We start from the raw sequence: 27,749 nt of genomic DNA, 5'->3' as shown, positions 1-27,749 counted from the left end.
CCTCTTTCACACTTACATAACATGCTTTGCATTTAATGGGGTTAGAGTTCTTCTCATGGAAGAAATTCATCTCAACTGATAGAAATAGTGAAACAGCCGGTAAGAGTTACAGGATCTGATAGTGCCAATATTAAATTTTAATAAAAACAAATTTTACACAATTTCATACCTAATACTTTTTTTTTTCTGAGACAAAGTAGTGTAAATCCAAATTGAGCTAATCATTTTTATGAAAACAACTTGAAATATTTTCTTGTTTCTTTGATTTAATTGAAGATATTACAGTTAAAAAAAAAAATCTATTGAAAACTTAAAATGTTATTCTTTAATTTATAATTGTTTATATTATTCACTATAAAATTATGAGCAATTTCGTGAAATTTCATCAAGTTATTAAGGAATACTGACAAATTCTTTGTAATTGATAAATTTTCGTAAAATATTGCAAGTAAGATAATTTTTTAAAGTTAAGTTAAGACACATTTTTTTTTCAAAATCTACAGGCACAGAACATACAAATAAAAATTATACTAGAATGGTTAATAAGAAACAAAATAATTGACACTTACTTTCAAAATTTTTGCCTTCATTACATTATCAACTGATGTACCCTGAGCAAACTGGAATGTTGGACTAGCATTAAATGGATAGGAGGATGGAAAGCTGATGTGTAAAATAACTTTATGACCATCTACATTAGCAGTAACAGTACAAGTGCGTTTAATATCATCCATCTGAAATAATAAAATAACATTATTTACATTTATAAAATTACCAATAATTCAGAAATGTTATTTGCTACTATTATATTTCCATAAAAATATTAAAAGGAACCACTAAAATAGTCTATGACTAAATGCAAAAACTTCCCCATTTTTATTATTTTTTTATTTAATATTATTATTATTACACTGGCTGGTCAGGAGACAATGCCCTCTGGACCCCTGAAACATTCGTTATCCTCATGGTCATGAGGATATTAAATATTTTACAGATATTCATTAAAGAAAAAAAAATTATTAAATTTATTTCATTACATTTTGTTGCCGTGCTGACAAAAATATAATGACGTAAAAGGAGTAATTTTTGTTTCTTTAACAAATATCTTTTATATCTTAACCCCCAAGAGAATAGGGCCTCAATCTATGACTTAAAACCTTCCCATAGGATAACATGAATGTATCCAGAAAATCTGAAGCAATCGGTCAGTTGGTTCTCACATGATGCAGTTACAAACAAACTGACAGACAGATCTGTTCAGATTCATATAATGATATGTTATAACATATAGCATATGATATGTTAGATCTAATGACTGTGAAATGTGTGAGAATTTTCATCACTTCATATTCAGCTCTTTTGACTGTTCATACATCAATAAAGATAATTTGGCCAGTCATCAGTGCAAATCAAGCCTTATCATTAAAATAAACATGATCAAGTACTTCAATCCTACTTCATTAATAAAAGATGAAAATCGCTGCAAATGTATTTCATGATACAGCTCTTAAAATTTATATTTGCAATATTACAACACCAAAATGGTAAGAGAATGCAACGTTAACTTATTTGTAGCCTTGAAAGGAATCAACTTTGCTAGTGCAATCTATGAAGATAATTCTCTAACATAGTGGACTAAGCATTCAATGACTCTTGAGAACTTCTGAAGTTAACATTGATGGTTGGCCTGAAATGTTTTGATTCTATATACTGTGAATCTAAAATAATATTGTTGACTTACTGGAAACTGAGAACTGGAAAACTTTAACTGAAGATCATCTTAAACATATTTGAAATATGAGCAAGGTATGACTCGTAAATATACATTCATCTTGGAAGGTGACGGTTGACATAATGAAAGTGATTGGATACTAAACCTACCCTTGAGTACAGAATTGCCATCTGAGAAATAGAATAAAATTTACCTTATATATTAGTTAAAATTAGTTTTGACAGGCAAACTTTTAGAATAATTTATCTATTTTTTAGAAGAAGTTTAAACATACTTCAATTAAAATAATATGTATAAAACACTCAAGTGAAAATATGATTAATAAGTGTGAAGAGCATTCAATTAACTTCAAATCTACTTCTGCTAACTGTAGTTTTTCATATAATTTATCCATATTCAAAAATTAATATTGACATCACATAAATAATGGTAATAAAGAATAACTGTCAAACAGACAAATTACAATTAATTTAGTTTACATGAAATAAGAGAAGAATTTTAAATGCTGGTTAATAAAAAAAAGACTGAGTATGTAACTAAATTTTGTGGTTCCACAAAAATACAAGAGTATACATTAGATTATAAAGTATATTCTGTTTGCATTATTTTATCAAATTAGTTTATACAGCAAGTAAAACATAACTAAATTTAAGAAAAAATGTGGAAAAATGGATTTGTCTTTTTTTTTGTGTAATATACAAGTTCTATATGAACTTTGACAAAAGAATTCTATAAAGTATGCAATTGCCACACATTAAAATATGAACTTTCTTCATCATCAAATTTTGGTTGTTTAGCATTAAGTATTTCATTGATAATGGAAGTTTTTTAAAAACATCATCTCCAGCATCAGAAATGATTTCTTAAAAGTAGTTTAAAATAAAAGATAAATGGTAGCAGACCTAAACAGCAATCGGTAACATTTTTATCACTGAGAAGTGATAGCTCTTTCTTGCTTAGTAAGTAATGGTGGTACAGTACTGTGAGTGGCTGATCATTGTGCAATCACACTGTCCAAGTTTATAAACGGTGACTTTTTACATTTCTGTCATAAAAATTTTCTTAAGTAATTACTGGAGCTAGAGATGCACCTTTTTTTGGCAAATAGCTTTATCTCCAAAATAATTACCAAACCAACTTGAAATATGATAAGGATAAAATCTCTAATCCTATATTTTTTAATATTTAAATAAATAATTGTTGTGAAAATGATAGAACATGAGAATTGCATACATTGAAAAAAGCTGTAAAAAACTGTTTCCTTATGTTTTTCTTTAAATTTATTTGATACGTTTCTAGCTGTTTAAATTAGTCTTTAATAAAATAATATACAATAGAATTTAAAAATTAAACTACCACTATTAATCTAAATAAGAAAACTGAAAATAACAAAATCCAATCAATAAAAAAACAGTATAATAGATAATATCTATTATATGACCATAAAATGACAGTTGTGAAATACAAGTTTCTTGCATTGTTTTAACTGTCATATGAGCAACTAAACTTCTAGGTCTGATATGGGTTTCATTTAGTTAGTCTTACAGACCTGCGATTCCAACCATATTAAAGGCATAGTTGGAATCAGAAGATACATCACATTTTAATGACCCTATTACTACTACACTAAGTAATAAAAGATAATACCTGATGGAAAAACCTGCTAAATGTGTTGAATGTAAAATAACCTACTGAAATCTCTTCTGTTGGTAGGTTAAATGTACACAAGATTAGGGGGTTTTAAAAAGTCATTTATAACTGTTCTTATTAATACATCATGAGAGGACCAAACAACTTATTTGCCTACACATCAAGAACTCAAAAGTCTAAACACAAAGATTTACTATCTTGCTTTTTAATAAGAAATTTCCGTTATGTTACTGCTACCAGTAGTAAGATTTTTTTATTCATATTTATGAGCTTGAAAAAATTGAGTAGACTATCATTTTTTACACATTTTTGCTTTGGAAATTCCAACAATTTCACAGCGTCTGTTGTACTCGAAATATGTAAATAAAAATCTTTAGATGCCACTAACATAAGATCTTCTACGAGAGCTACCCAGAAAGTAACTTACGTTTTGCTGTTGTTCGCAACAGTAAAACATAATGAGTTGGGATAATGAGGCCATCTTAGTGGGCGTTACTAGCCTGATTCAATAAGCATCAAGCTGTGCTATGAGGACTATGATGACTCTTATTGATTTTTACAACTGTTTAAAATATGTCTGTTTCCAGTTATAGAAAATTTCACCAATTAAGTGAGATTGGTAATTAGATTTGTTTTAGCAAAAAACTATAAACCCATTGAAATTTATCAGTAACGATGTGATATTTATGGGAAACATGTTACAAGTGAAGATGCAGTGAAGCAGTAGTGTATCGTGTTTAAAAATGCTCACTCAAATGTTCACAATGAAAATTTATATGGCTGGCCTAATGTTCAGTTTGATGGACTGTAGTGAAAGTTAATTATCTGTGCTAACTGAAGCTTTACCCTTACAGATCTTTCATTTGAGTTTCAAAAAATTCTGTGCAGTCTTTTGCATAAAGTAGTGACAAAAAGTTGGGTTACCATAAGTTTTGGGCTTGATGGGTTTCAAAACTTCTTTTAGAACAACAGTTTTCTAAGACAGAAAAGAGGTAAAATTTTTGTTCAATTCATGGAGTGTGATGCTACAATAAATGCAGAAGTATATTGTGAGAGTTCCTGAAAAAGCTAAGGAGAGCAATCTAAAACAAGCAATGCTGCAGGTTGACTTCTGAAATTTTCTTCATTCAAGACAATGCACTTCTGCACATGGCTCATCGTATTCAAGAACTTTTGAAGTTTGGATGGGAAATATTCTATTATCCTGCGTACAGCCCAGATCTGGAACCAAGTGATAACAATTTATTCCCTCACATAAAAAGCTGGCTAGCAACTAAGAGAGCTTTAATGATGACAAAGTGTCATGAATACCTGAAAAACCAAGTGGCAAAAATTTTTAAAGGAATGCAAAGCTTGCCCACAGATAAAAGATTTGATTTCAATTTACTTGGTTACTACATAGAAAAGCATTTTAATAAGATTGTATTTTCAAATTGTATTTAATAAATTTTTTCCCAAACAATGGGGTTTTTAATTTTTTTTTGCACCACTACATTTAACATTTCAAAACACCAAAATTAATGAAAACATGAATTACTGTCGTTTAATAAACTATTTTCTTATGTTTAATTAAATAAGGAATTAATGTTAAATTTTCCCCTGTTTTAATAGTTGAACATACATAAAATATTTAATTTTTAAATTAAACTACTTCCACTAATATATAATCATGCAGGTAAGACAGTACCACAAAACATAAAAAGCAATAAGTAAAAACCATTATCAAAGCTGCAAAACTGTATTTACTCGTATGTAACAACATTCAGGTCATAAATATTTTCATGGTAAAATTTAACCGTTAAATTTTATTTGTAAAATTAAGTTGTATTAATAAATTCTGATAAGTCGAATCTACATGATTTTTTTTAAATCAAAAATTTTTTTTATTAAAAATATTCTTTACAAAGCAATTTAACAGAACTTGTCTATTAATAAAAGGAACCATGAAAGGTGCAGCTACTTCATTACATTCAACTTTAACAACCGTTTATTAAATACACAATTATATCAAAATGAAGTTAGTCAAGGATTACAACCCCAAATGATATATTAACATTAGAGCAGGAATAAAGCAAGTTCAAATTCCATTCTACCTGGTGAAGAGTGGCAGTGAAATGTACTGAGAATATTAGCTGTTGTCATTCTATAACCATTAAATACTGAACAGCATCCTTGAGAATAGCTCTGAAGTGCTCAGCTACATCCAGATTGGGAGATCCACCTGGCCATTCAGAATTTTTAAAATCAACAATTTTAATTCCAAATTGATTTTTACAAATACATGTCGCATTTCCTTGAAACATGTGCTTTGACTTGGAGAAAGCAAACTTCTTCAAATTGATGTATTAATTACATCTTGAATTGAAATTTTTTAAAAAACTTTCCTCAAGTATTAACTACTCTATGACTTGACCTCCTTTTTAATAATTCACATCATTCACTTCACTATGTAGTAAAGCAATGCTATGCCATAACTTCTTAGAAATTTCCTGGTGATGTTCATCAGGCAAATCATTTGTAGTTCAAAAAGACAGTCCAACCCCTATCATTTTGGTTTCCAAGCTGCAAACACTCAGAAATTATCACTTGTACAAGATGCATGAAATACCTTTCATCCCAGTTTTGGAAATGAATTGCTTCTTTTTCATATTCCTTCAATATACATCCTAATACTTTTTTCATAACCCTTTTTCAAAATTCTGATTGCTTTGCTTCATTCTTTAACCAGTTGCTTTACTACAACCTTTCAGAATCCACTAACAATAGACATTCTAGTTTCTATTACACCGAAGGAACACATTGGTACACAATCAATCACTAAATAACTACATCTCATAGTTATTCAATATTACTTCCCCCAATCCACAAGTTTGGGGCAACTACAGAATAATTTTAAATTTTATGCACATAATCCTTTTTTTTTTCACAATCTTTAGACAAAAAGATTTTACACAACTCTTCATTATTGTAAATAAAACTCTAAAGGCTAGACAGTCAATTTCTCACTAAAATCAGCATATCAGCATTAAAATGTAAACTAAAATCAACAACCAGCTTAAAAAGATGTTATAAGTAAAAAAATTACTACATTAAAAATAATTTACATTTTTACAACAATAATTATAAGTTAAATATGTTTTAGTATAAAGCAAATATAACTTTAACTAACAAGCATTAAGTGTTTATTTATAATATTATTATTATTATTACTATTGATGCAGGATAAGTTTCACCTTATCAACAGTTATATTGCGTATGTTGACATTAATCAAAGAGAACTCTTGTTGCAGGGTCTTTGGCTGTGATGGTAATGATATAGGAAGATCTTGTTCTGACAGTCCATTTTCAGAAAAATCAGCAGATGAACTAGCATTATCTACCAATACTCCATTTTCAACATTCTGTAACCCTATTTTATAGACAGAAAAACACAATATAAATTTAACATCTGCACTCATATATCCTTAACTTTATACAGTAACTGCTGATACTGCAGACTTGAAGCAATCTGCTTAATAAGACAACAGTTTGGCCATTATATTTTATTTAGTGTAACATTTTAAAAATTATAGTCTGTCTTGTATAAGATTTTAATATTAGCAGTGGACATAATTTTTAGTTGAAGAACATCTATCTAATCAAAAATGGATACTTAAGTTTTTTTATTGTTTTTAAGTGCAGTACTGATTAAAATTGTGATATTGTTCATTTTATTTCACTGAATATTTTAATTTTATGTTTTTTTAATTATTTTTTTTAATTTTAAGTACAGTCTATATTGTTCAATAGAACTTACTTTAGTATTTTACACGTATTTAGTGAAATGTAAATGTATGTTACATATTTCTACCTCTTCAATCTCATACAGGAAAGTTCAAGTTCTGAGATCAGAGCTTTTTTTTAATTTATTTATAAAAATAGAATGCAGCTAATAGCCAACTTTCTGTCAGAAGATATAAAATAATTGCTAAATCAGAACATCCTCTTAAGAAAAGTTATTGTAGAGATGAAGTAAAAAATTAAAAATAAAATTATAAAGCTTTAGAAGCCATTCTATCAGAATGGAATCATAAAGAAGAAAAATTAGTGAACATGAAAAGAAAGAATATATCAGTAAATTTTCAGTTTAAAACCCCTAGACCTGTAAATACTTTCCCAAGAAATGTACAGCCCTTTTATTCAAAATACAAAAGAAAAATACTTTTTAACCAAAAAAATTTTGTTAGGAAAACAAATCCATAATTTAGAACTGAAAAAATACTTTTCTTCAAAAAGTAAAACAGGATCAGTTAAATAAATAGGTAGATTAAAACTACTCATAGTTTTATAATTACTGGTATGAAATGCAAGTCTTACAGTGAAAAAGAACCATAACCTTTACTAGAACACTGCTCAATTTCCTATAAGAAGTAAAATGGGAGCAACCAGATTTTTTTTGTACTAATTCTGGAAATAAAAGTTTCCAGAATTAATTCAAATTATGACCGTTTTCAAAAAAGGTTATCCTTAAATTCAAGTACATAATGCAATAGGTCATAAAATTTAAGTCAATCCACCACTGATAATGATGAAAAATGGACTAGCATGCATTTTTTACACTACCAAATAGAGATGCAATTCACTAAGAATTTTAAAGTTTTAATTATGTGAAAATTAAAGCTGTTATACATTTCATATTGATCTGTACTCTTGATAAAAAATGTTATTTTTGTAGATTAATCCATTACCACACTGATTCATTACACACATTGATTTCAATGTAAATATGAGTGAAAAAGCTTTAAAACAAAGGCAACCAGCTGGATAAATTGCACTATTACAGTTAGATACTTTTTCTAAGGATTCGCAAATGAACTGGCCATAAATTACAAAAGGTATTTAAAGAAAAGAAAAGAAAAATTTTCATTTGAGTACTTTAAGCAGAAGAAATGGAAACTGATGCATGCCCATTCTATCGCACAGCAAGCATTAGTAGAATTACAAACCCATATACCCAAACCTCAGCACATAATAACTCACCTCTTAGGACAAAAAGAGTGGACTTATGGGCATACTAGGAGTCATAGTCGATCAAGCTACTGATGTACTGGTGTCTTTGCTGCAACCTAATTATGCATGCTAAGTGTTGGTCCCAATTAGAACAGAATTACAGACAGACCCATAAAAACATGATAAGAACAGTAAGAATCTGACGTACAAAGATATTTTTTTGTGAAATGCATAAAATAATAAATTTTTTGTAAAACAATAGATTAATTTATAGATAAACTATATATTACAATAACTTATTAGTTATAGACAGTTATACTACTTAATACTTGTTAATAGTTTTAAGGTAATTAATGCAAGTCATTAATTACGAATACACACCAAATTAAAATTCATTTTTATCAAGTGCATCTACTTACTACTCTTCTGATATTTTTTAAAACAAATGAAATAAAACTGTGAAGCAAAAAATATTCTACAGAAAGAATTTTTCCATAAAATTTATGTATTCTATGAAATTCCATAAAATAATTTCTTTTCTTCATTAGATGATTTAATTCACTCTTATGCTTGAAGTTCGTCAATGGAAATATAATAATAAATAATTTTTAGCATATGAAAAATGGCAAGCCTGACCAAGATTCAAACATGGATCCTTCCAGTAGAAAATAAGAGTCACCAACATTTTGCAAGCAAGTCTGTTTACATTATATAAATGTAAGCCATCTTATGTAGAGTCACATTCATTAAGAAATTTTTATACAATAAGTCAGGAATAACTTTTTCAAAAAAAAATTTGGAAGTACTTTTTATTGATAAAATTATTTTAAAGTATGTATACAAGGTTTGTGGATAAAGTAATGAGACTGGTTCAGAAAAACGTTTTATTTACAATCTAATTATACACAGACTCTATTACCTTAAAATAGTTCCCTTGGGAAGCCATGCAACGCTTCCAATGGTTTTCCCACTCTTCATAGCAGTATTGAAACTAAGAAACCGGAATATCCTTCAGATGGTCGGTTACATTTTTTAATGTTTTCTACTGTTCCAAAATGGTGTACTTCGAGTTGTTTTTTTTTAAAGTCGTGAACAGGAAAAGTCACAGGACTCAAGTCAGGTGAATAAGGTGGTTAAGGAACAACAGGAATGTTTTTCTTTGCCAAAAACTCATTAATTTAGAGTGCAGTGTGACAAGGTGCATTGCCATGATACTGCATCCAGTTCTCTTTGATGGCTGGTCTCTCGCCACGCAGACAACTCTTTTCCACGGTCTTTCAAGAATTTCTTAGTAAATATATAGATTTATTGTCTGTCCTGTATGCAAAAACTCCTTATGGACAATGTCATTACTATCAAAGAAACAAATTAGCATAGTTTTAATTTTTGATTTGCTCATTTTTGCTTTTTTGGGATGTGGTGAGTTTGAAGAGTGTCACTCCTTGCTCTGGCATTTTGTTTCTGAGTCTTACTTAAATATCCAAGATTCATCACCAGCAATAACATTTTTTAGAAAATCAGGATCAGTTTCACTTTGCCCTTAAAGATCACAGCACACTTCCACCCTGTTGTTTTTCTGTTTAACAGTGAGGTTTTTTGGGACCAATTTTACACAAACTTTTTTCATGTCCAATTTGTTTGTCAAAATTTGATGGACTGTGGTATGGTTCAAATTCAATTGTTCTGCAATCATTCTGACAGTTAATCGCCGGTTGTACTGTATCAAGTCTCTGATTTGCTCAACATTGTCGTCACTTTTTGACATTAACAGTCTTCCAGAGTGTGGATCATCCGCAACTGATTCCCAACCATCTGAAAATGCTTAAATCGCCTAAAAACTTGGGCTTGTGACACAGCATCATCTCCATATGCCCTTTTCAATTTTGAAAAAGTTTCAGTAGCATTCTCACCAAGTCAATACAAAACTTGATTGAACAACGTTGCTCATAATCAGTACCATTTACTTTTTTAACACACAACAAAAACTCATTTTACAAAAAGTTTTTTTACATCTTATGTGGCAACAATAGACTTAAAATATTAATACCTAATATAAATCACCTGTTCATATAACTACATGTTTACTAGTAACTTTAGAGTTGCCACTTCGGCTGCCAAAAAATTCAGTCTCATTACTTTATTTACAGACCTCATATAACCTTTGTATATGTGTAGTGTATTGTATTATATATATATATATATATACACAACAATTTTAATATAAAATTTTATTTCATGTTTACATTTAAGAAAATGTTAAAGAAATTCTTGTCACTCCTGAATTTCCTCTTGAAACCATAGTCTTTCCCTTATTCTCTACACTTCTGTTCAATTGTTCTATATTTTTTGAGCAATTATAAGATCAGCTATAGAAAGTTACAAAACTTAAAGTTTATGATGCACTTTATTTGTGAATTTTAATTCTAAAAATCCAGATACAATCTTAAAATTTATGGAATCTTTTTGACCATCTAAATCTAAGAAGTTACTACATCAGTATGCAAGAAAATCGTTGCATCTGTACAATTATATATTGCCATAGATAGTTCTTCTGAGTACTTCTCTTTCCTTTTCCATTTTCCTATACAACCAGCAATGATGATACACCACATTTATTCCTAGTTTTATTCTTAATGGTATAAACCTTTTATTCAGTTACTCCTGTAACGAAAAATTTTTTTTAAACAAAATTCATTGTCCTGGCTATCAGGAGCCAAACAGCTGGTAGGACTAATATAAAACCAGTTATGAACCCTTAGTGGGATATACAAGAAAGGATTTCTTTTCTCAGAAGACAAGAAATATCACATTAATAAAGATAATAAACAAACTGCAAATATTACCTAAGGTACTTCCATTACTAAGAACAGTGTTAGAGTCTTCTTCAGATGGATGTCCACACAACTGAAACAAAAACAGACATCTTAGTAATCCAAAAATAATGCTTCCTTTCAAATTTAAGAATAATCATCTAATATGAAAATGGTTGTAGTGAAAAACACAAATTCAATTTAAAATAAGACAATTATTGGTCAGAGACAAGACCAATAGGCATCTTACTTATGCATATACGATATATGGTGCTCTTTTAATGGATGTCTATACAATTATGAAACTTCACTTGACTTAGTTTTCACACTCTTAAAATAAGAATGTATGTATATTATTTTTTTTTAAATACCATTTAAAAATCAAAGTAGAACTGAAACTTTGCCAAGTCATAAAGGATTCTCAATAAAAAATATTAAATTTCTACCACATGTTTTCTTTACTTTCCAGCTATAATGATATATGTTGCTATAGCTATAATGGGAAAGTAGTAAAGCAGTAGAAAAGAAATATCTAAAGAGAATTATATTTTTTGTTAAGTTTTGTGGCTGAAGTTCATTAAACAAAAATTTGTAGTTTTTTAAAATGACATTTCTAAACATTTTCTAGATATTTTAATATAATAATCATAAGAATGGCAATTCTTATTTTAGTTATTTAAAAAAATTGAATACTTTCAAATTATGTACTAAGAGTAAAAATAATACTTTATTTTCTAAACTTGGCCATCAAATGCTATTCCAGAAAACTGAGGACAGAATTTTCAGCCAGATTTCATCTCCTTACATCTTTTTACTAACTTATGAAAAATTATTTACATCAGGAAAGTAGTAGTCACTTTTATCTATTTAAAATAGTTGAATGACAAATGAATTTCAGTCATTTACACGAAGCATTCTTAAGCATTCTTAAGTAATTGTTAAGCATTCTTAACAATTACTTAGTGAAGATTAATTACTATTAGCAACCAAAACACTAGAAGAAAATATAAAGTTTTTTTGTTAAATGCAAAGAGAGAAATAACGCATATAAGTTGATATATATTATGAACATTTTCAATCAATCTGGCTTATCCTTTTAAATTAAATGAAACAAAGATATTAATGTGATTTAATTTCATTAATAGAGTAAATTGAGTCTATTTAAATATTCTAAACAATAGAACAGATTTATAGAAATGATTAGAGTAGATTAGATATAATAGTTTCCATAAAACTTAGATGAGCTCTTCAAGAATTGTGTAAATGACTGGAAAGACAAACAGAATAATACAAATATTGTTTCTTAGTTTAACCACTATTTAAGTAAACAAAAAATGATACTAGTAAAATTTACATTAAAAAATTAAAAAAAAAACTTAAAAAACTGAGAAAAATAAAACCAATTTTCTTGGACTTACAACAAATGAAAAATTTGAAATTTATCGAAATTTATTATTTTTATTAACTAGACAAATCTAAAAACTGAGTAACTTGTACAAAAAGAATGTTTTTAGTCAAAACCATTAAAAGACTATTAATCAAATGAAAAAAAAAATCAAATAATTAATAATATCTTATTTCAATATTTAAGTAAAAAATAGGTACCTTTTGCAGGAATGGTTCAATTTTCCAGATTCTTAGAGTTTGATCTTTTGACCATGTAATTAACTGATAATCAGATGAATCTGTAAATATAATTTTCAGTAAAAAATACTATGAGTTGCATCCATTTAAAATGTAAACTTAATTTATGATACTTTAAGAAATCAACTGCATTAAAAAAAAGAGGGCTATACATTAAACATTACATCACATAAACATTAAAAAACCATGAACCACACAATTTCATTTAGTAATATCGAGAAATAATAACAGACCAAGGTCACTTTTAACATTGCTCTTCTTTGCTGAACAATCTCAATCAATAATTGATAACTGCTAATTATCAACTTGATAATTGAGCAATCTCATCTCTCACTGCTTTTGACATCCTGAAAACATTTTAAATAATTACTTTTTTTATATAACCATTCCTGTTCCAAATTCCCCCCCCCCCCAACCAAAATATTTAATTCATGTTAAACTGAAACTTTATTTTCTCAATGTTTAAGCTTCAAGATATACAATTTCACCCAAGTTTATGTGTTGTAATCATTTTTAATAATATTATTTTGACCTGAAATAAAATTCATTTGAATTTTATTTCATATTACAGGATGATATGAAAATTGTACTTTTACAGATATAAAATGGTTTGATGAATCATTGCTCACTTTGCAATAAATAACTAATAAATTTGTAATAAATAATACAAATTTGTAATAAATGCAAATTAAGAGCACAGAATGCTCTTAAGAAATGTTTACTTACTATTTTTTAAGATAACAAAATAGTTTTTATTTTCAGATTTAATTTAATGTTAATTTATCTTGAAGTTAATTGTTTTATTTTATTGTTATCTATACAGGATTCTAACAGCTAAATATTCTGTAAAGGAATTACAACAAACATTTTAACTAACAATAAATTTCATTATATTAACTAAATTCACAAAATTCTTTTCAATAAATAGTTAAGTAAATAAATTATACTTTGGAAAAAATATTTTATTAAATAACATTAAAGTCTTATTTCAATTGTGTAAGTATTTGAAATAACTGAAATTTTCTTTTGAAAAAAGGAAATTAAAATCAAGTTAGTTATTTCCAAATTTTTTTTATTTTTTTAAGAATGCAGTTGTAATTGCATTTGTATGGCTTTGAGTTTAATCTAAGTAACATATGCTGTAAGTAAAGTGTCAAGATATTTGAAAGCAAACTAAAAAAAGTGCTCAAAACATGAACTCTGTAAAGTTGGATACAATAAAATTTTGTTAAAAATAAAAATCTATTCACAAGCAACTAGAAATAATAACTTGAAGTAAATTACTTATAAATATAGATACTTTTAATCTTTAATTTAATCTTATAATGACATTATATTTATTTATAATCATACAGAATTACTGTCCACCAGGCCGTCGTCTAGTGGTTAACTCGTTGCAAGTAAGTTGATTAACAATTGATTTTCAAAGTTGAAAATTCTGAGGTACAAATTCTAGTAAAAGTTAGTTGCTTTTATACAGATTTGAATACTAGATAGGGAATACTGGTGTACTTTGGTAGTTGGGATTCAATTAACCATACATTTCAGGAATGGTCAGCCTGAGTCTGTACTACACTACATCTCATTTATATGTTATACATATCATCTTCATCTCACTGTGCCATGGGGGGGTTGCTTACTGTTCACTAGTTAAAGAGACTGCAATGTACACATTAGGAAAATATACAGTTACTACTTACGGAGCTCAGCTCCTGTAACATACAAAAATCTTAAGAGATAATTAATCAATTTTTCTTTCATACATTTGCAACTGATAATAAATCTTATGTCAATATTAAACATAGTTAACACAACATTCATACACTAAATCCATTAAAACAGTCAATAGCACTTACAAGCAACATGTAGATTCTCTCCAAGAATGAACTTCTATTAGAATGTAACTTAAAAGGTAAAATTAATAAAAAAAAAAAACTAAAAAAAAAACAAAATTTATACCATGAGAAATTAAGTGGCATTTCAATTCTATAACACAGGTTGTTAAATAATAAATTAATTATTTCATACTTAGATATTGAACTCTTGAAGTGGACTGATGCCCACCAGAAACTCTCTAATTGCGTTATGGGACTGGTAATGAAACTTACTTATTTGGGCCAAGTGGAAGGGCATTATAAACACATACGCCTCATATAACGTTAACTCATCTCCAGTATTAATCTATGGATTGGAAAACTTTCATTTTGCTTAATCCTAATGTTTTAACTGGATTGTCCTTGAAGAATGAGTTGAAGCAACACGTTCTTTGAAGAAAACGTGTTGCTTCTTTTAATAAAAATAGACAACTTGTCATCACATAAAGCCACAGGAAGTACTCCATATTTTATAAATTTTTGTCTACATTCACTAGAGTGGACTTTTATTAATTATTATCATGATAGTATTTTTCTGGGTCTGAATATATCCTTACTAAAAAAAAAATATGGAACTTTCTCAAAATAATATACAGAATATAATTTCTAACAGGAGGTACCCATAATATACCTAAGTTACTGTTAAAAAAAATTCCTTTGAAGAAATTAGGTATAGCGCACATAAAACATTTTTCCCAGAAGATTATAATGTATGATTTATAACTTACAATTCAAATCAATTTTAATAAAAGAAATTCAGTAGTGTTTGAAAACTACAATTCCAAATTATCAACAGTAAAACAAATTTCACTTACTATTTTTGGATTATTTATAGTCTTACAGACAATTTTTTTTAAGATTTCAAAATTAACCCACTTCTTTTAATCTAAGCGAAGTTCTTTTTCCCTTTTTATAAAATCAGATTCATTTATCCATTTTGTTGTGGCGCACTAAATTTTTTTATGGAATATATTTTGTTCTTTGTTGAATCAAGCCATTCATGATTTTGCTTATAAATTACCAAAATGTAAGCTAGTAAATTTAAAATTGTAAGTCAAACAAAAAAATTTGTGTAAATGTAGTTGCAACTGCAAGACACAATAATATTCTTTAAAATTATAAAAATGCATTACAATTATCATTTCAGACATATACCAGGTGTGTAAACATAAAGCTGGAATTTTTGTATAGAAAGTACATGTTTTATTATATCAAAATTATAAAAAATATTTTATTCAAAATATTTATCCATCGCTAGCTATACATTTTTCCTTTCTCACTGACAATTTATGAATGCAATGCTAAAAAAACTGTTTCTCTTTTGAAGCAAACCAGTCATCGAGCCATTTTTGTACATTTTCATAAGAATGTGAAGCGCTGCTCAGCAAGTGTGTATCCCATCGATGCAAATAAATAATAGTTGGACGGAGCCAAGTCTGTTGAGTAAGCTGCATAATAAAGTATTTCCCAACTGAATACCTCAATCGTTTCCTTGACTGGTTTTGTTATGTGTGATGGTGCATTATCATGAAGCAAAAAATCATTTTGTGTAGCCTTTTTTGAAATTCTGATCATTTTTCACACAATGTTCGATTCAAATCGATCATTTGTTGTCGGTAACCTTAGTATTAACAGTTTTGCCAGGTTTTAGCTGCTCATAATAGATCACACCCTTTTGATCCACCAAACACAGAGCATAGTCTTTTTTCCATGGTGAATTGGCCTTGAAATCGATGTCTATGATTTGCCTGGAGTTACCCATGATCTTTTACGCTAAGGATTCTCAAAATATGTCAACTTTTTATCACCTGTCACAATTCGATGGAAAAATGACTTTCTTTTGTACCTGGCAAGCAGCATTTCGCAAGTGGTTTTTTGGTTTTCTTGCTGTCTTTCATTCAGTTCATGTGAAACCCATTTTCCCATCTTTTGGATCTTTCCCATGGCTTTTAAACATATGGAGACAGCTTCTGTTACATTTAATAATTCTGCGAGTTGTTGTTGCATTTGATTGTCTTCCTCATCCAACAATGCTTGCAATTTGCAGTCTTCAAGCTTTTTCGGTGGTCTTCCACATTCTTCGTTTCTCACGTCAAAATCGCCACTTTTGAAATTTTTTTTGAACCACTCAAAGCAATGTGATTTACCAAGAGCATGCTCACCATAAGGTTCAACAAGCATTCGATCCGATTATGCAGCAGTTTTCTTTAAATGGTAACAGAAAATCAATGCTGTTCGCAAATCGTAGTTTGTAGGTAAAAAAACCCAACATGTTCAACACTAATTAAAATTATGCTGTTGTATGAAACTTGCATTGTTGTGAGTTGAAAATCTTTGTCAGCTGTAAAAAGAAAATAGCGCCAATGATGCGGTTTGACGGTAACTATGTTGACAGTTAGTCAACTGGAATTTGCTATGGGCAAATTCCAGTTTCATATTTACACACCTGATACATAATGAAAAAAAAAGTTGTTAATATAATCTATCATTTATAAAGTGCACAGGGGGAATGCAGCAAAGGATGGGAAAAGGATACGAGTATAACATCTTAGCCTGTCAATAATTTTTAAAATACAACTATTCTTGTGTTATGGCTTAGTTGGTAATGTTATCAGCTGATATGAAGAAGGTCCTGAGTACAATTTCTGTATAATTATAGAATATCTCATTCATCACTAGATACATACATCTTTACTGCATTCCAATCCTTCAATCCATCATCATTCATCATTCCAATCCTTTTCCACCACAAAACAAATTAGAATATTAGTGCCAATTGCTATAAAGTATAATAAGTTTTAAATTGATATACATGAGCAATTTATAAAAAGTTATAAGAATTAAAAAAAAAATTATTTCTATTGATACATCTTTTTTCCCTCCAGGACCATTGTTAAGTATTACTTCAGAGGATGAGATGAAATGGCAATTTTGTAGCATGTGAAAATGCCATGCCGAACTGGTATTCAAACCCAGGACCTCCAGAAGAAAAGCCGAGACGCTACCACTTGCCCTACTGATAAATCTAGATTTACCGATAATGACTAACCATCATTTAAATAATAATCAGTGTTTTATGATTTTTATCATATTTGTTTTTATTTATCAACCAAAATGCACATTAGTTTTAAGTTTTATTTTTTAATGGTTCTTGAGCATTCCATTTAATTTTTTTCAACAGCTATTACTACAGTTCATTCTTTCCAGTAAACTTATAATAACTGCATTATTATTGTTTTAAGTTTAAATTTGGTAAGATTTACAGAAACTCAACTACAAAAACAAACTACAATGTACAAAGAGAAAAACAGAAATAGCACATGCTTAAACAATGCTTTTAAATGATACAGAATTAGAAATCTTGATCATAAGTGAACTCTTTAGAAAAAATAATTTTTTGAATTTATCACTGTATATAAACTGTATACCTTTCTGAAAATAAGGTATAAACAGTATTTATAAATAAAAATATTATTTTTTAATAAGAAAACTCTTATCAAGTATTATAAAAATAAAAATATTTTAGATTACATTGACAAAGATTTGGGGATAGTTTTTCCAGAAAATTCCACAACTGGTTGAAAAATGTGTTAAATTTTACAATGCCATTGATGTACAAAGACATTTCAACTTATTAATTAGGTTGCATTCTGTTATAGATAAATGTTTAGTTCCTGTGACAGAAATTTACATCACTTCAATTTTATTTTGATTTTTAATTTATCAAAATCATTTGACAGATTCTGTAAATATCAAAAATTTTATCTTTTTATTCATAGGTAGCAAATAATGTTTATTTCTGTAGCAAGCACTGCAAAGAATATTCTCATTTTTACACTATGTTTATGTAGAAAACTAATGAAAAGCCTGTTTTCAAGTGCTTTTTTATATACAGAATTATGCAAGAACATTGAAACCAATTTCAAATATACGTTATCTTATTTTTTAATCTGTTATCTCTTATTATTAACTATGTACACCAATTTATATGACTGACATTTTGTAGCAAAATCACTGTGTTGCTCATATAATGTAATGGTTACAATGTTAAAAGCTAGGACAACTGATCTTGGGTTACACTCCCAGCATAAAGTGGCAAACTGAGATTCCTTTCCTCATCTTGCCAAGAGTAGCTTTTCATGATTTACCCTATTCTGATAACAGGTTTCAGAAGAAAAGAATTAAAAATTTAATTTTAAAATGATTTTCATATTAAACATTTTTTGAATTTCGACTGAAAATTAACTTCCAAGAAATAAAAATACCTTGTAATAGTTACTACACAGACATGCTGATAAAATCTAATTACTATCTTGATAATATACACGTCCTTAAAACAAACTTAAATTTTAATTATAACAAGGATTTATTTACATCAATGTGTTCTGATGACTTACGCTAATAAAAACACCTAATGCTGATGACAGCAACATAACAGAGTAATTATATCATAAAAGGATGTATAGTAGGATGCATAATTCAGGGTTACAACCTAACAAATTGAAATTCCCTCCTTTAAAAAACTATTTAAGATTAATATACTTCTAAATATATTCCATTTAATTAATGTATTATTAAATATACCTCCAGACAAAATTTAATGAAATGATGTGCTAACAATGCTCGAAACAATGTAACATAAATGCCAATATATTTGCAACTATGACACTAATATAATGGCTGCTGAAGAATTAATCTGACTATAAATTAAAGACTCTCATTCAGTATTCATTAGAAACTTACCATCTTTACGTCTTCTCCACTCAAATTCTAAAACTACATCTGTATGGCCAACAAAAGTATGAACTGGAGCACTGTGATTAGAAAGATTCCATAACAGCAAACTATTTTCTCCTCTTCTCATTGGTGGAACAACTACCATTAAAAGTCCTTCACCAAATGGCTACAAACACAATGACCAGTAAAATAGATGTAAAAAGCAAATACTCAATCAATTTTTCTAATTTAATAGTATAGGAAACTTTTTTCACATTCTTTGCATAGCTAGTTGCAATGTGCTTTCATAGACTTTCACCAACTTTGCTAAAACTAAAAGTGGATTGTAATAAATGCACTTTCTCTTTGTTTCTCTGTAAATCAATTGATTTTAATATTTAACAAAAAACAAGCGTATAATTTAAACATTTGCTTACACTGGAAATAAATCCTCTTTCCAAATATGTAATGATGCATAAAAAAGTATACATTAATAAGAATAGAATTCAAAATGTTTTTTGTTACACAAATACTGCAAGTTAGGTTTCTGCAAGTTATATTTCTAAATGGCGATACATATAGTATGCTATAATTACTGTCCTTCTGAGTATAATATTATTACACCTGTATTTAAAATTATTTTTTTACCCTTTTTGGACAACTTTTCAGATATTATAAACATTATTTTACACTAGAACAAAAAAAAAAAATTGTATCTCATTTATAAAACATCACTTATGATTTCATAATAGATGTATTATAATGCCCATAATGTAACAATCGTTTTATTTAACTGTATGCTACATTGTAATTCAATTTAGCCTGTTATGAAAAAAAGTCTGGATTAATTTAATCTTCTAACACATGTCAAATCTTTCTGAACTCCCAAGTCATAATTAAAAAAAAAAAAGTATAAAGGCTATCCCAAAATTGCTTATGGCAGGCTGCAAATATAAACTGGTTGTAATAACAATATGCTTCATGCATAGCAGTTATCAACATATCCATCTGCTATCAAATTTATTTATCTGGCTGATGAAACGTGGAACCCAGCACTATCACTCCTACTAACAGGGAGATGTGATTTGATTTTTGTTACCGGAATGATACACTCACTGAGATGCATCAACAACTGGGTTATCTATATGGTAAAACATTTTTCTATTGATAATATAATTTTTTTTAATAATGTTACAAGTGATAGAATTGTGAGAAACCAGTGCTGTTAATGAAGAGGAGTCTAAAAACAAGAAAGTAAGGACAACACTTAATTGTTTAAAAAAGGGATTTAAATGGATTGTTAAAAAAATATTTAACAAACTGTAAATGATAAATGTAAATTCACAATCTCGAAACTTTTAAATAAATTTCTAATGATTTGAGAATGCTATCTATAAAATTACAACAAACAAGGTGGGTTACCAAAAGTCTTGTGCAAGGTAAACATCAAAACAAATGAACAAAACTGAAAGAACAGCCACACTTTGATTTTTCTTAAGTTTTAAAATGGAAAGGGTTATATCTTCACAAAATTGTAATTCAAGTTGAAACATGGGTAACATTTATGAATGTAGAGGAACAGTTTAAAAATACACACTTGGTCACTTAACATGCCAAAAAAATTCAAGCAGGTTCTACCAAACAAAAATTAACAATGGGTGAATTATTTTTACTGTTTTTAACATTATACTGGCTGATTTATAGATTTTTAGGCTACACAGTAATTCTGTTGAAATGTATGAAACTAGAGCTACATTACTGTCTGAAATTTATTGTGAAATTACAACAAAGATGATGTGATGGTGGAAAACTTAGGATTTTCTTTGATGCAAACTCACTTTGGGAAGGAAAAAATGCAAATGCAGAAAAATAATACCTTAAGATCATTAAGAATATAAAATCAGAGTTTCTCTTGATTAAAACATAGCCAAAATTTACTAACTATAATGTTGTGCCACCTAAGAATAATGGGTGGAATTGATGAATATTTCATGTCTGCTAGTTAATATGAGTAGAAGAAATAAAATGTTTATATACAATAGGATACGTGTGTATAGAGGTAACATAATCAATTAATAATAAAAAAGCAACAAAATTATGAAATGAAAGAGTAAATAAGAAAAAAATTAACGTGAGTTTTATTCTATGCAATAGTAAAAATTAGTCTAGTTTACTTTAACCCTATAGTACACAGTAATATATCACATAGTCATAAAGAATTATTTGACTGCATACTGACATTATGGTATATGTTCTAGATGTGTTTGCAAGTATTGCATCTTAGTAACTTACAGAATAATTATACAGTATCTTTCATTTTTTTATATTTCAAAAAGAATAAAAAAGGAGCATTTTGACTAACTGTTACTACATATCCAAAGATTGTATAACCTGTTGAATGTTGATTTTTTGGTGTATAATAACTGGTCATAACAGCTGATAAGAAAAACTGTTGTAATACACATTTTTTGTAAGAAGTTTAAAATAATTCTAACTTTAAAAATTGTTAATTATTAATTATAAACCATTTTAAAATTAACATCAATTTTTAAAATGGCAATGAATTTTTAAAATTATCACAGTAAAATGAAATTCCACCTTTTTTTCTACAAAAATTCATTAAGTCATAGAAAACCCTGGCATACTTAAGATATTATAAACAGTTATGAAATTATTACAGACTAAAGAACAAGAAAAGAAAATCAACAGAAATTAGTAAAAAGAATTCGCATATCCTATTTACTTTTTCTTATTCTGTTTAGCCTTTGGAACCACCGCAAGGTACTACCTCAGAGGATGAGTAAAAATATGTATGAATGTAAATGAAGTGTAGTCTTGTACAATCTCAGGTCGACCAATCCTGAGATATGGGTTAATTGAAACATCCTACTTACTGGAATCCCTAGTAAGTAGGGTTTTTATTTATAGAATAAGTCATACAATGAAGGATCAATTACAAGAAGAATAATTTTTAATAAATCAATTTCTGTCATCCTAGTATAAAAGAAGAAATACTACAATTCTAAACTGAAAAATTGTAATGAATCTTTCTGCAGTTTTTATGATATCTAGTGAAAATTTTTTTATAAAATTCTATTAAATTTTTCTGAAGTTAGCTGAAGGGAATTTTTGATTTCCCGATTATAAATTCCTTTCTTTAATCAATAACACTGATAAACAAAAAAAAATTTTTTTAATGTTTCTCTAAGTATGATACCATTTCTTGAACTGCTTTTTTGCGTACATTAAAGATCTGTAAATACAATTTTTCTATTACCCTTAGTTTTAAATAAATTACACTTCAAAAAAAAAATTAAAGAAAAATATAGTTAAATCTGTAAAATTTATAATTTTGTACGGCCATACTTATGTTAAGACTGATTTTGCTGATGCTTTTCTTTTATAGATAGCCTCAAGCACATTCCGAATTAATGTAAAACAGTAATCGGCTAGATTGTTAGTATCCCATTTTCCTTTATAGTGGCTTTCCATCACCGAAATGTGTTGGTGGACGTTCACTGTGTTTGTCACTTCCATCTCCGAGGTTGTCTGGGAAAAAATCCAGATGCAAGTGACGGAAATGTATTTTCAAAGACATATTACATCCCATAGCTCTGTAGGAAGTAAGAAGTTGATTAACAGTATCATGGTAATTGTCGGATTTTTGTTTGCCAAGAAAATTTTTGCAAACATCTTTAAATGAAGTCCAAGCTGTACTTTCTACATTATTTAACATTGAGTTTAATACATCATCTTTAGTCAACTCTCTTATTAGAGGGCCAACAAATATTCCTTCTTCAATTTTTCCTTCACTTACATTTGGAAATTTCTGCTTCATGTACAAAAATCTGAGACTATCCTTCTTCATTGCTTTTACAAATTTGTCACTACTAGATTGATATGGAGGGGGTAAAAATACTTTTTTGGGTTCGACTAAGGGTTTATGAATAATATTTTTCCCATTTGGAGTTAAGTTGTCTCGTTTATTCCACTCTTTGGTAACATAATGTTTATCCCTAGCTCGGCTGTCCCATTCACAAAGAAAAGACATGTACTTAGTATAGTCGAACTGCATGCCTATCAAAATAGCTATAACTTTCAAATCACCACATGTTACTGCTGTTTTTTATAATTTACTTTTTCAAAGACGTCTTTCTTCATCACATCGTATGTGTCTTTCAAATTAATACCATAAGCGATTTATATCGAAGGACATTTGTTACCGTTGTGTAGTAGAACCACTTTTAAACTGTATTTGGATGAATCTATGAAAAGGTGCCAGTCCTCCGGTTTATGAACTTGTCCTAAGTGCAACATAAGCTCATCAATATTTGTGCAATAAAGCAAATTATTTTCATCAGTAAAGTAGTGAGAAAGTTCTTTTTGTCGGCTTCAAAAGCCCAAAATTTTTGTATTTTTTGAAGTAAATTCCTACCTTGCAGTCTTGTTTCTAACAGTTTGGCTTGATTTTTGATTAATTTAAATTCCTAACAAAGTCATTTAATTCACTTGTGATATAAGATGTGGATTATTGGAAGATAATTCAAAATCAAAAACATTGTTGTCTTCTTCAGTACTGCCTGATTCTTCATCGTATAGGATCTTAAAATGATAACTATATGTTGAAAAATGAAAAAAATCCTTTAATTAAAATTTTTCAAAAATGGTGGGTGATAGAAAGATTCTGAGTGCATATTTGTTTTCAGCACCAAAACACAGATTAAAATCAAGTATTGCATGTTAGGAAACAAAAATTTTGTTTATCAGTGTAATCTTATCAAAATCTATCTAAATATATATTTCTTAATTTTTTCCTTCAAAAGATGAACTCACGTGAAAAGATGAATTCACGTGTCAGCTTCTTTCTATGATAGCACTGCATCACTCTTTAAATTATGATTTCCTACATCTACTATTGGCATGTTTATTTTTTTATTTTTTTTAAATACTGATATAATTAAATGAAGCAAGCTTTGAGTATTTCAATCTCAAATTTTGTAATTTCCTTTTCTATCTAAAGGAATTTCAGGAGATCAATTGACACAAGATAAAGGATCAATAGATTCATACTATGTCACTAGAATCATAAATTAACCACGGCTCAAATATAATCAGGATGAACAGAAAGCATTTATAGAAGACAAATAAAATGCAAGTTCAGGCATGGAATAATACAACAATGAATGGAGAAAAGAATGTATGACGGGATAATGGAGTTGATATAGTGGAGTAAATGAGAAAATAAATTGATAACTGCAATACAAAAAAGGGGAAAAAGAAGAAAGAGATATTATCTTTTTTTTTCAACCAGAAATCTGTGCACAACAAAACACATATCACAATATTATTAATGTAAAGAAAAACTATTTAAAAATTGTGAAAACAAAAATTAAAATTAAAAAACACAGAAACCACAATGGAGGAACTGAAAAAAGAGACAGAAATAAGAAAAGAATTTGCAAGAAAAGTAAAAATTTTTTATGATGTGAGGGTCAGAAATGAAGTAGCAAGGAACTGGGAAGACATGAAAAAGACAATTCTGAAAAGTGTTACATCAGAATAGAACAAGGGAGAAAAATTACAAATTGGTGATATAGGAAAATGGCTACAAATTACAAAGAAAAGAAGAACATTTAAAAAATATAATGAACAAAAACTATCAAAGAGAAATAATATCCAAGGGATAGAAGCAGTAATGAGTTCAAAGTTGAAGTGTGAAAAGAATTTCAAAGATACTAGTTGGTGAAATTTTAAAATAATACAAGAAAGATTGTGAATACTACTGCACTATAAGGAAAGAAAGGAAGTAATTGAGAAATATCAAGAAAGGGAAAACACACACCGAAATCAGAGTAATAGAGCCAAGAACACATCCTCACAACCATATTCTTATTGAACATAACTTCTTAATCTAGAATACTTAATCTCTTCATCTTTCACTGGACTATAAACTATTATAGTCTATATTTACAATGTATGAAATGTTGTACTACATTTAAAACTAAGCATTACATATGAATTAGTTGAATAAGAATTTTCCTTAAAAATCTACTTTCATGTAATAATAATCAACAAAATAAGAAAACAGTACATAAATGAATAAAATAAAACACAATAATAAAAATAAATACACATGCAAATGATACAAACAATTCAGTTGCAGTTTTAGCATCTGATTCAACAAATAAGAAACTATTACCGTATATCTAGCTCTCCAGACAGGTGATGGAGCTGTCAGCATATTTTCTGGCCTACGAGGATTAGTTATATCAAAAAATTTAACAGTACAATCTTGGCTTGATGTTGCTAGTTGATTCTCATGATTTGGACTCCAGTCTAAACCATGAATCTGGAAAAAATTATTGAACTCAACAAAACAGTAACCTTCCAAATTAATCAAATCATAAAAGAGTTCTGCTACATTGAAAAAATATATAAATAAAACAAATAACATTTAATAAAAAAAGGATTTATGATTTTTTACATATTTTAATCTATCTTACTGATTACCAAAATATCTGTATAAATAAAAGAAATAAAAAGGAGAACAAAAAAAGACTGTAATTAAGGGCCATGAACTTATATTTTTTAAAATTATAACTTACCACATTATTATTACAGTAATAACAATAATAATAAAGATAAAAGAAAGAAAAATAATTATTACATCAGATTACTTCTGTAACTGATTAATGAAGATTGCATAATTATATCAATTATACAAATGATGTATCAAGATGATCTAAAGATTGAAAGACATCACTCAATTGGTGATTTCTGTTTTATTATACCATTAGCTGGATCATTTATTAATATTGAAATTCATAATAAAAAATAATAAAAATCTATGCTTCTTTATGCAGCTGCCACATACAGTTGTTGTTGGTAACCAACTAATAAAATAAAATTTCTCTTACAATTCATATAAGATTTTTTAAATAAAGTTGACTTTTAATTTTATTCTATACAGACTAATTACAAGAATGCCACTAAAAATTAACTGTTAGTTTAGTTTTTAATTGGTTCATTTAATAAATTTAATTTCTCATAACTATTACTTGCAAAATAACAATAATTTTGTGTTGTTAATTTGCATACATGAAGTCAAGGATTCAAATGTATCATTCGCTGCTGAACTGCTATTACTCTGATCAGAAGATCCAAGCAAAGAACACACATATGTATCACAACAACTGTTCTTATAACTGTTGATCTAACTTTTAGTCTGCTGAGTTGAAGCACCACTGAGAAATAAAAACATTTTCAGTGAAGGTTGAGAATTCCTTATCTTAATTATTTCATTATGCTGCTTTCCTTTATTGTGTGAAGTCACTGTTTTTTGGCCCATATTGCCCAGTTCAAAATATTTTTTACACACATCACAAAAGGCGTGATGCACATGTCTATCTCTTCTCAACCAAATGAATTCTGAGTGTAAGTTTACATCTAACCACTGGTCATTAAACAAGTCTTTTTTAGATGCCATTTAAATGCAATTAATTACCTAAAATACAAAAAAAATTTATGGTGGTTTGAGAAAAATTCCAAGAAAACAGTTAACTTTAAATTTTTCAATGGTACTTTTTGTTAAAATTTAACCAGTGAAAATATTAACTGCAATATGGAATATTCCTTCTTTAATGTAAAAAAGTGATTATGAAATATAAGTGAGAACAGGACATCTCAATGGTGCTTGCAGCACATAGTTGCTCTGTGCTGGACGATGGGGGTTGCCACTGGATGTATGCACTGTACTGTATGTACTGGCCCAATGCCAGGAAAGTGTATTCCATTATATCATGTCTTGTCAAGAAAAAAGTATTTTCAGTATTAATGTAATATCTTTTTTATATTATTTTAGTTAACAGAAATTTTTATTAAATTTTAAACATAATTAAAAAAGGTCATAGTCAAATTAAATTCTTATTTTAAATACTTTCAAAATTATTTTAACAAGAACATTATTACAGTTTATTAGATAAAATATATTCTTTGTTGGGACTAATTAAAATATGGCACCACTTTACACAGTTAAATATAATGGAATATTCAAATATGGTACTAATGCCTGCATTTCTTATCACCATATGTTTACTAATTGTTTATTAATAAACAGTTCATTTAGTAGGTAAAATAAATTGCTTGAACAATAAAATAAACACAATAGATAAACTCGACATATAAATTATTTTAGATCTGATATTTCAGATAAAATATTTAAAGCACTTCAAACAGTAATTAATATAAATGCATAAATCAAGGTCAAATTTCAGTATTTTAATTTTTAATCCTTTTAACGAATAACCATGCTTTCATGCCTTCAACTTCAAATGA

The 27,749-nt window shown here is 28.2% G+C and overlaps 1 protein-coding gene across 1 annotated transcript in view; it reads right to left on the bottom strand.

Annotated features, from left to right (window-relative positions):
* The window catches only part of Wdr59 (WD repeat domain 59), a 153,299-nt gene that overhangs the window by 71,788 nt on the left and 53,762 nt on the right, over nucleotides 1-27,749 (bottom strand). Inside the window, exons 6-11 of the mRNA XM_075356849.1 lie at nucleotides 25,615-25,764; nucleotides 19,443-19,602; nucleotides 12,787-12,866; nucleotides 11,215-11,275; nucleotides 6,616-6,791; nucleotides 570-734 (exon numbers count right to left, since the gene is read on the bottom strand). Of these exons, the coding sequence (XP_075212964.1) occupies nucleotides 570-734; nucleotides 6,616-6,791; nucleotides 11,215-11,275; nucleotides 12,787-12,866; nucleotides 19,443-19,602; nucleotides 25,615-25,764 (792 nt within the window). The remainder of the gene's footprint in view (nucleotides 1-569; nucleotides 735-6,615; nucleotides 6,792-11,214; nucleotides 11,276-12,786; nucleotides 12,867-19,442; nucleotides 19,603-25,614; nucleotides 25,765-27,749) is intronic.

The sequence above is a fragment of the Lycorma delicatula genome, chromosome 2, assembly GCF_047948215.1.
Source record: "Lycorma delicatula isolate Av1 chromosome 2, ASM4794821v1, whole genome shotgun sequence".
Lineage (NCBI taxonomy): Eukaryota > Metazoa > Arthropoda > Insecta > Hemiptera > Fulgoridae > Lycorma > Lycorma delicatula.
This window is presented reverse-complemented; position numbering and strand designations above follow the sequence as displayed.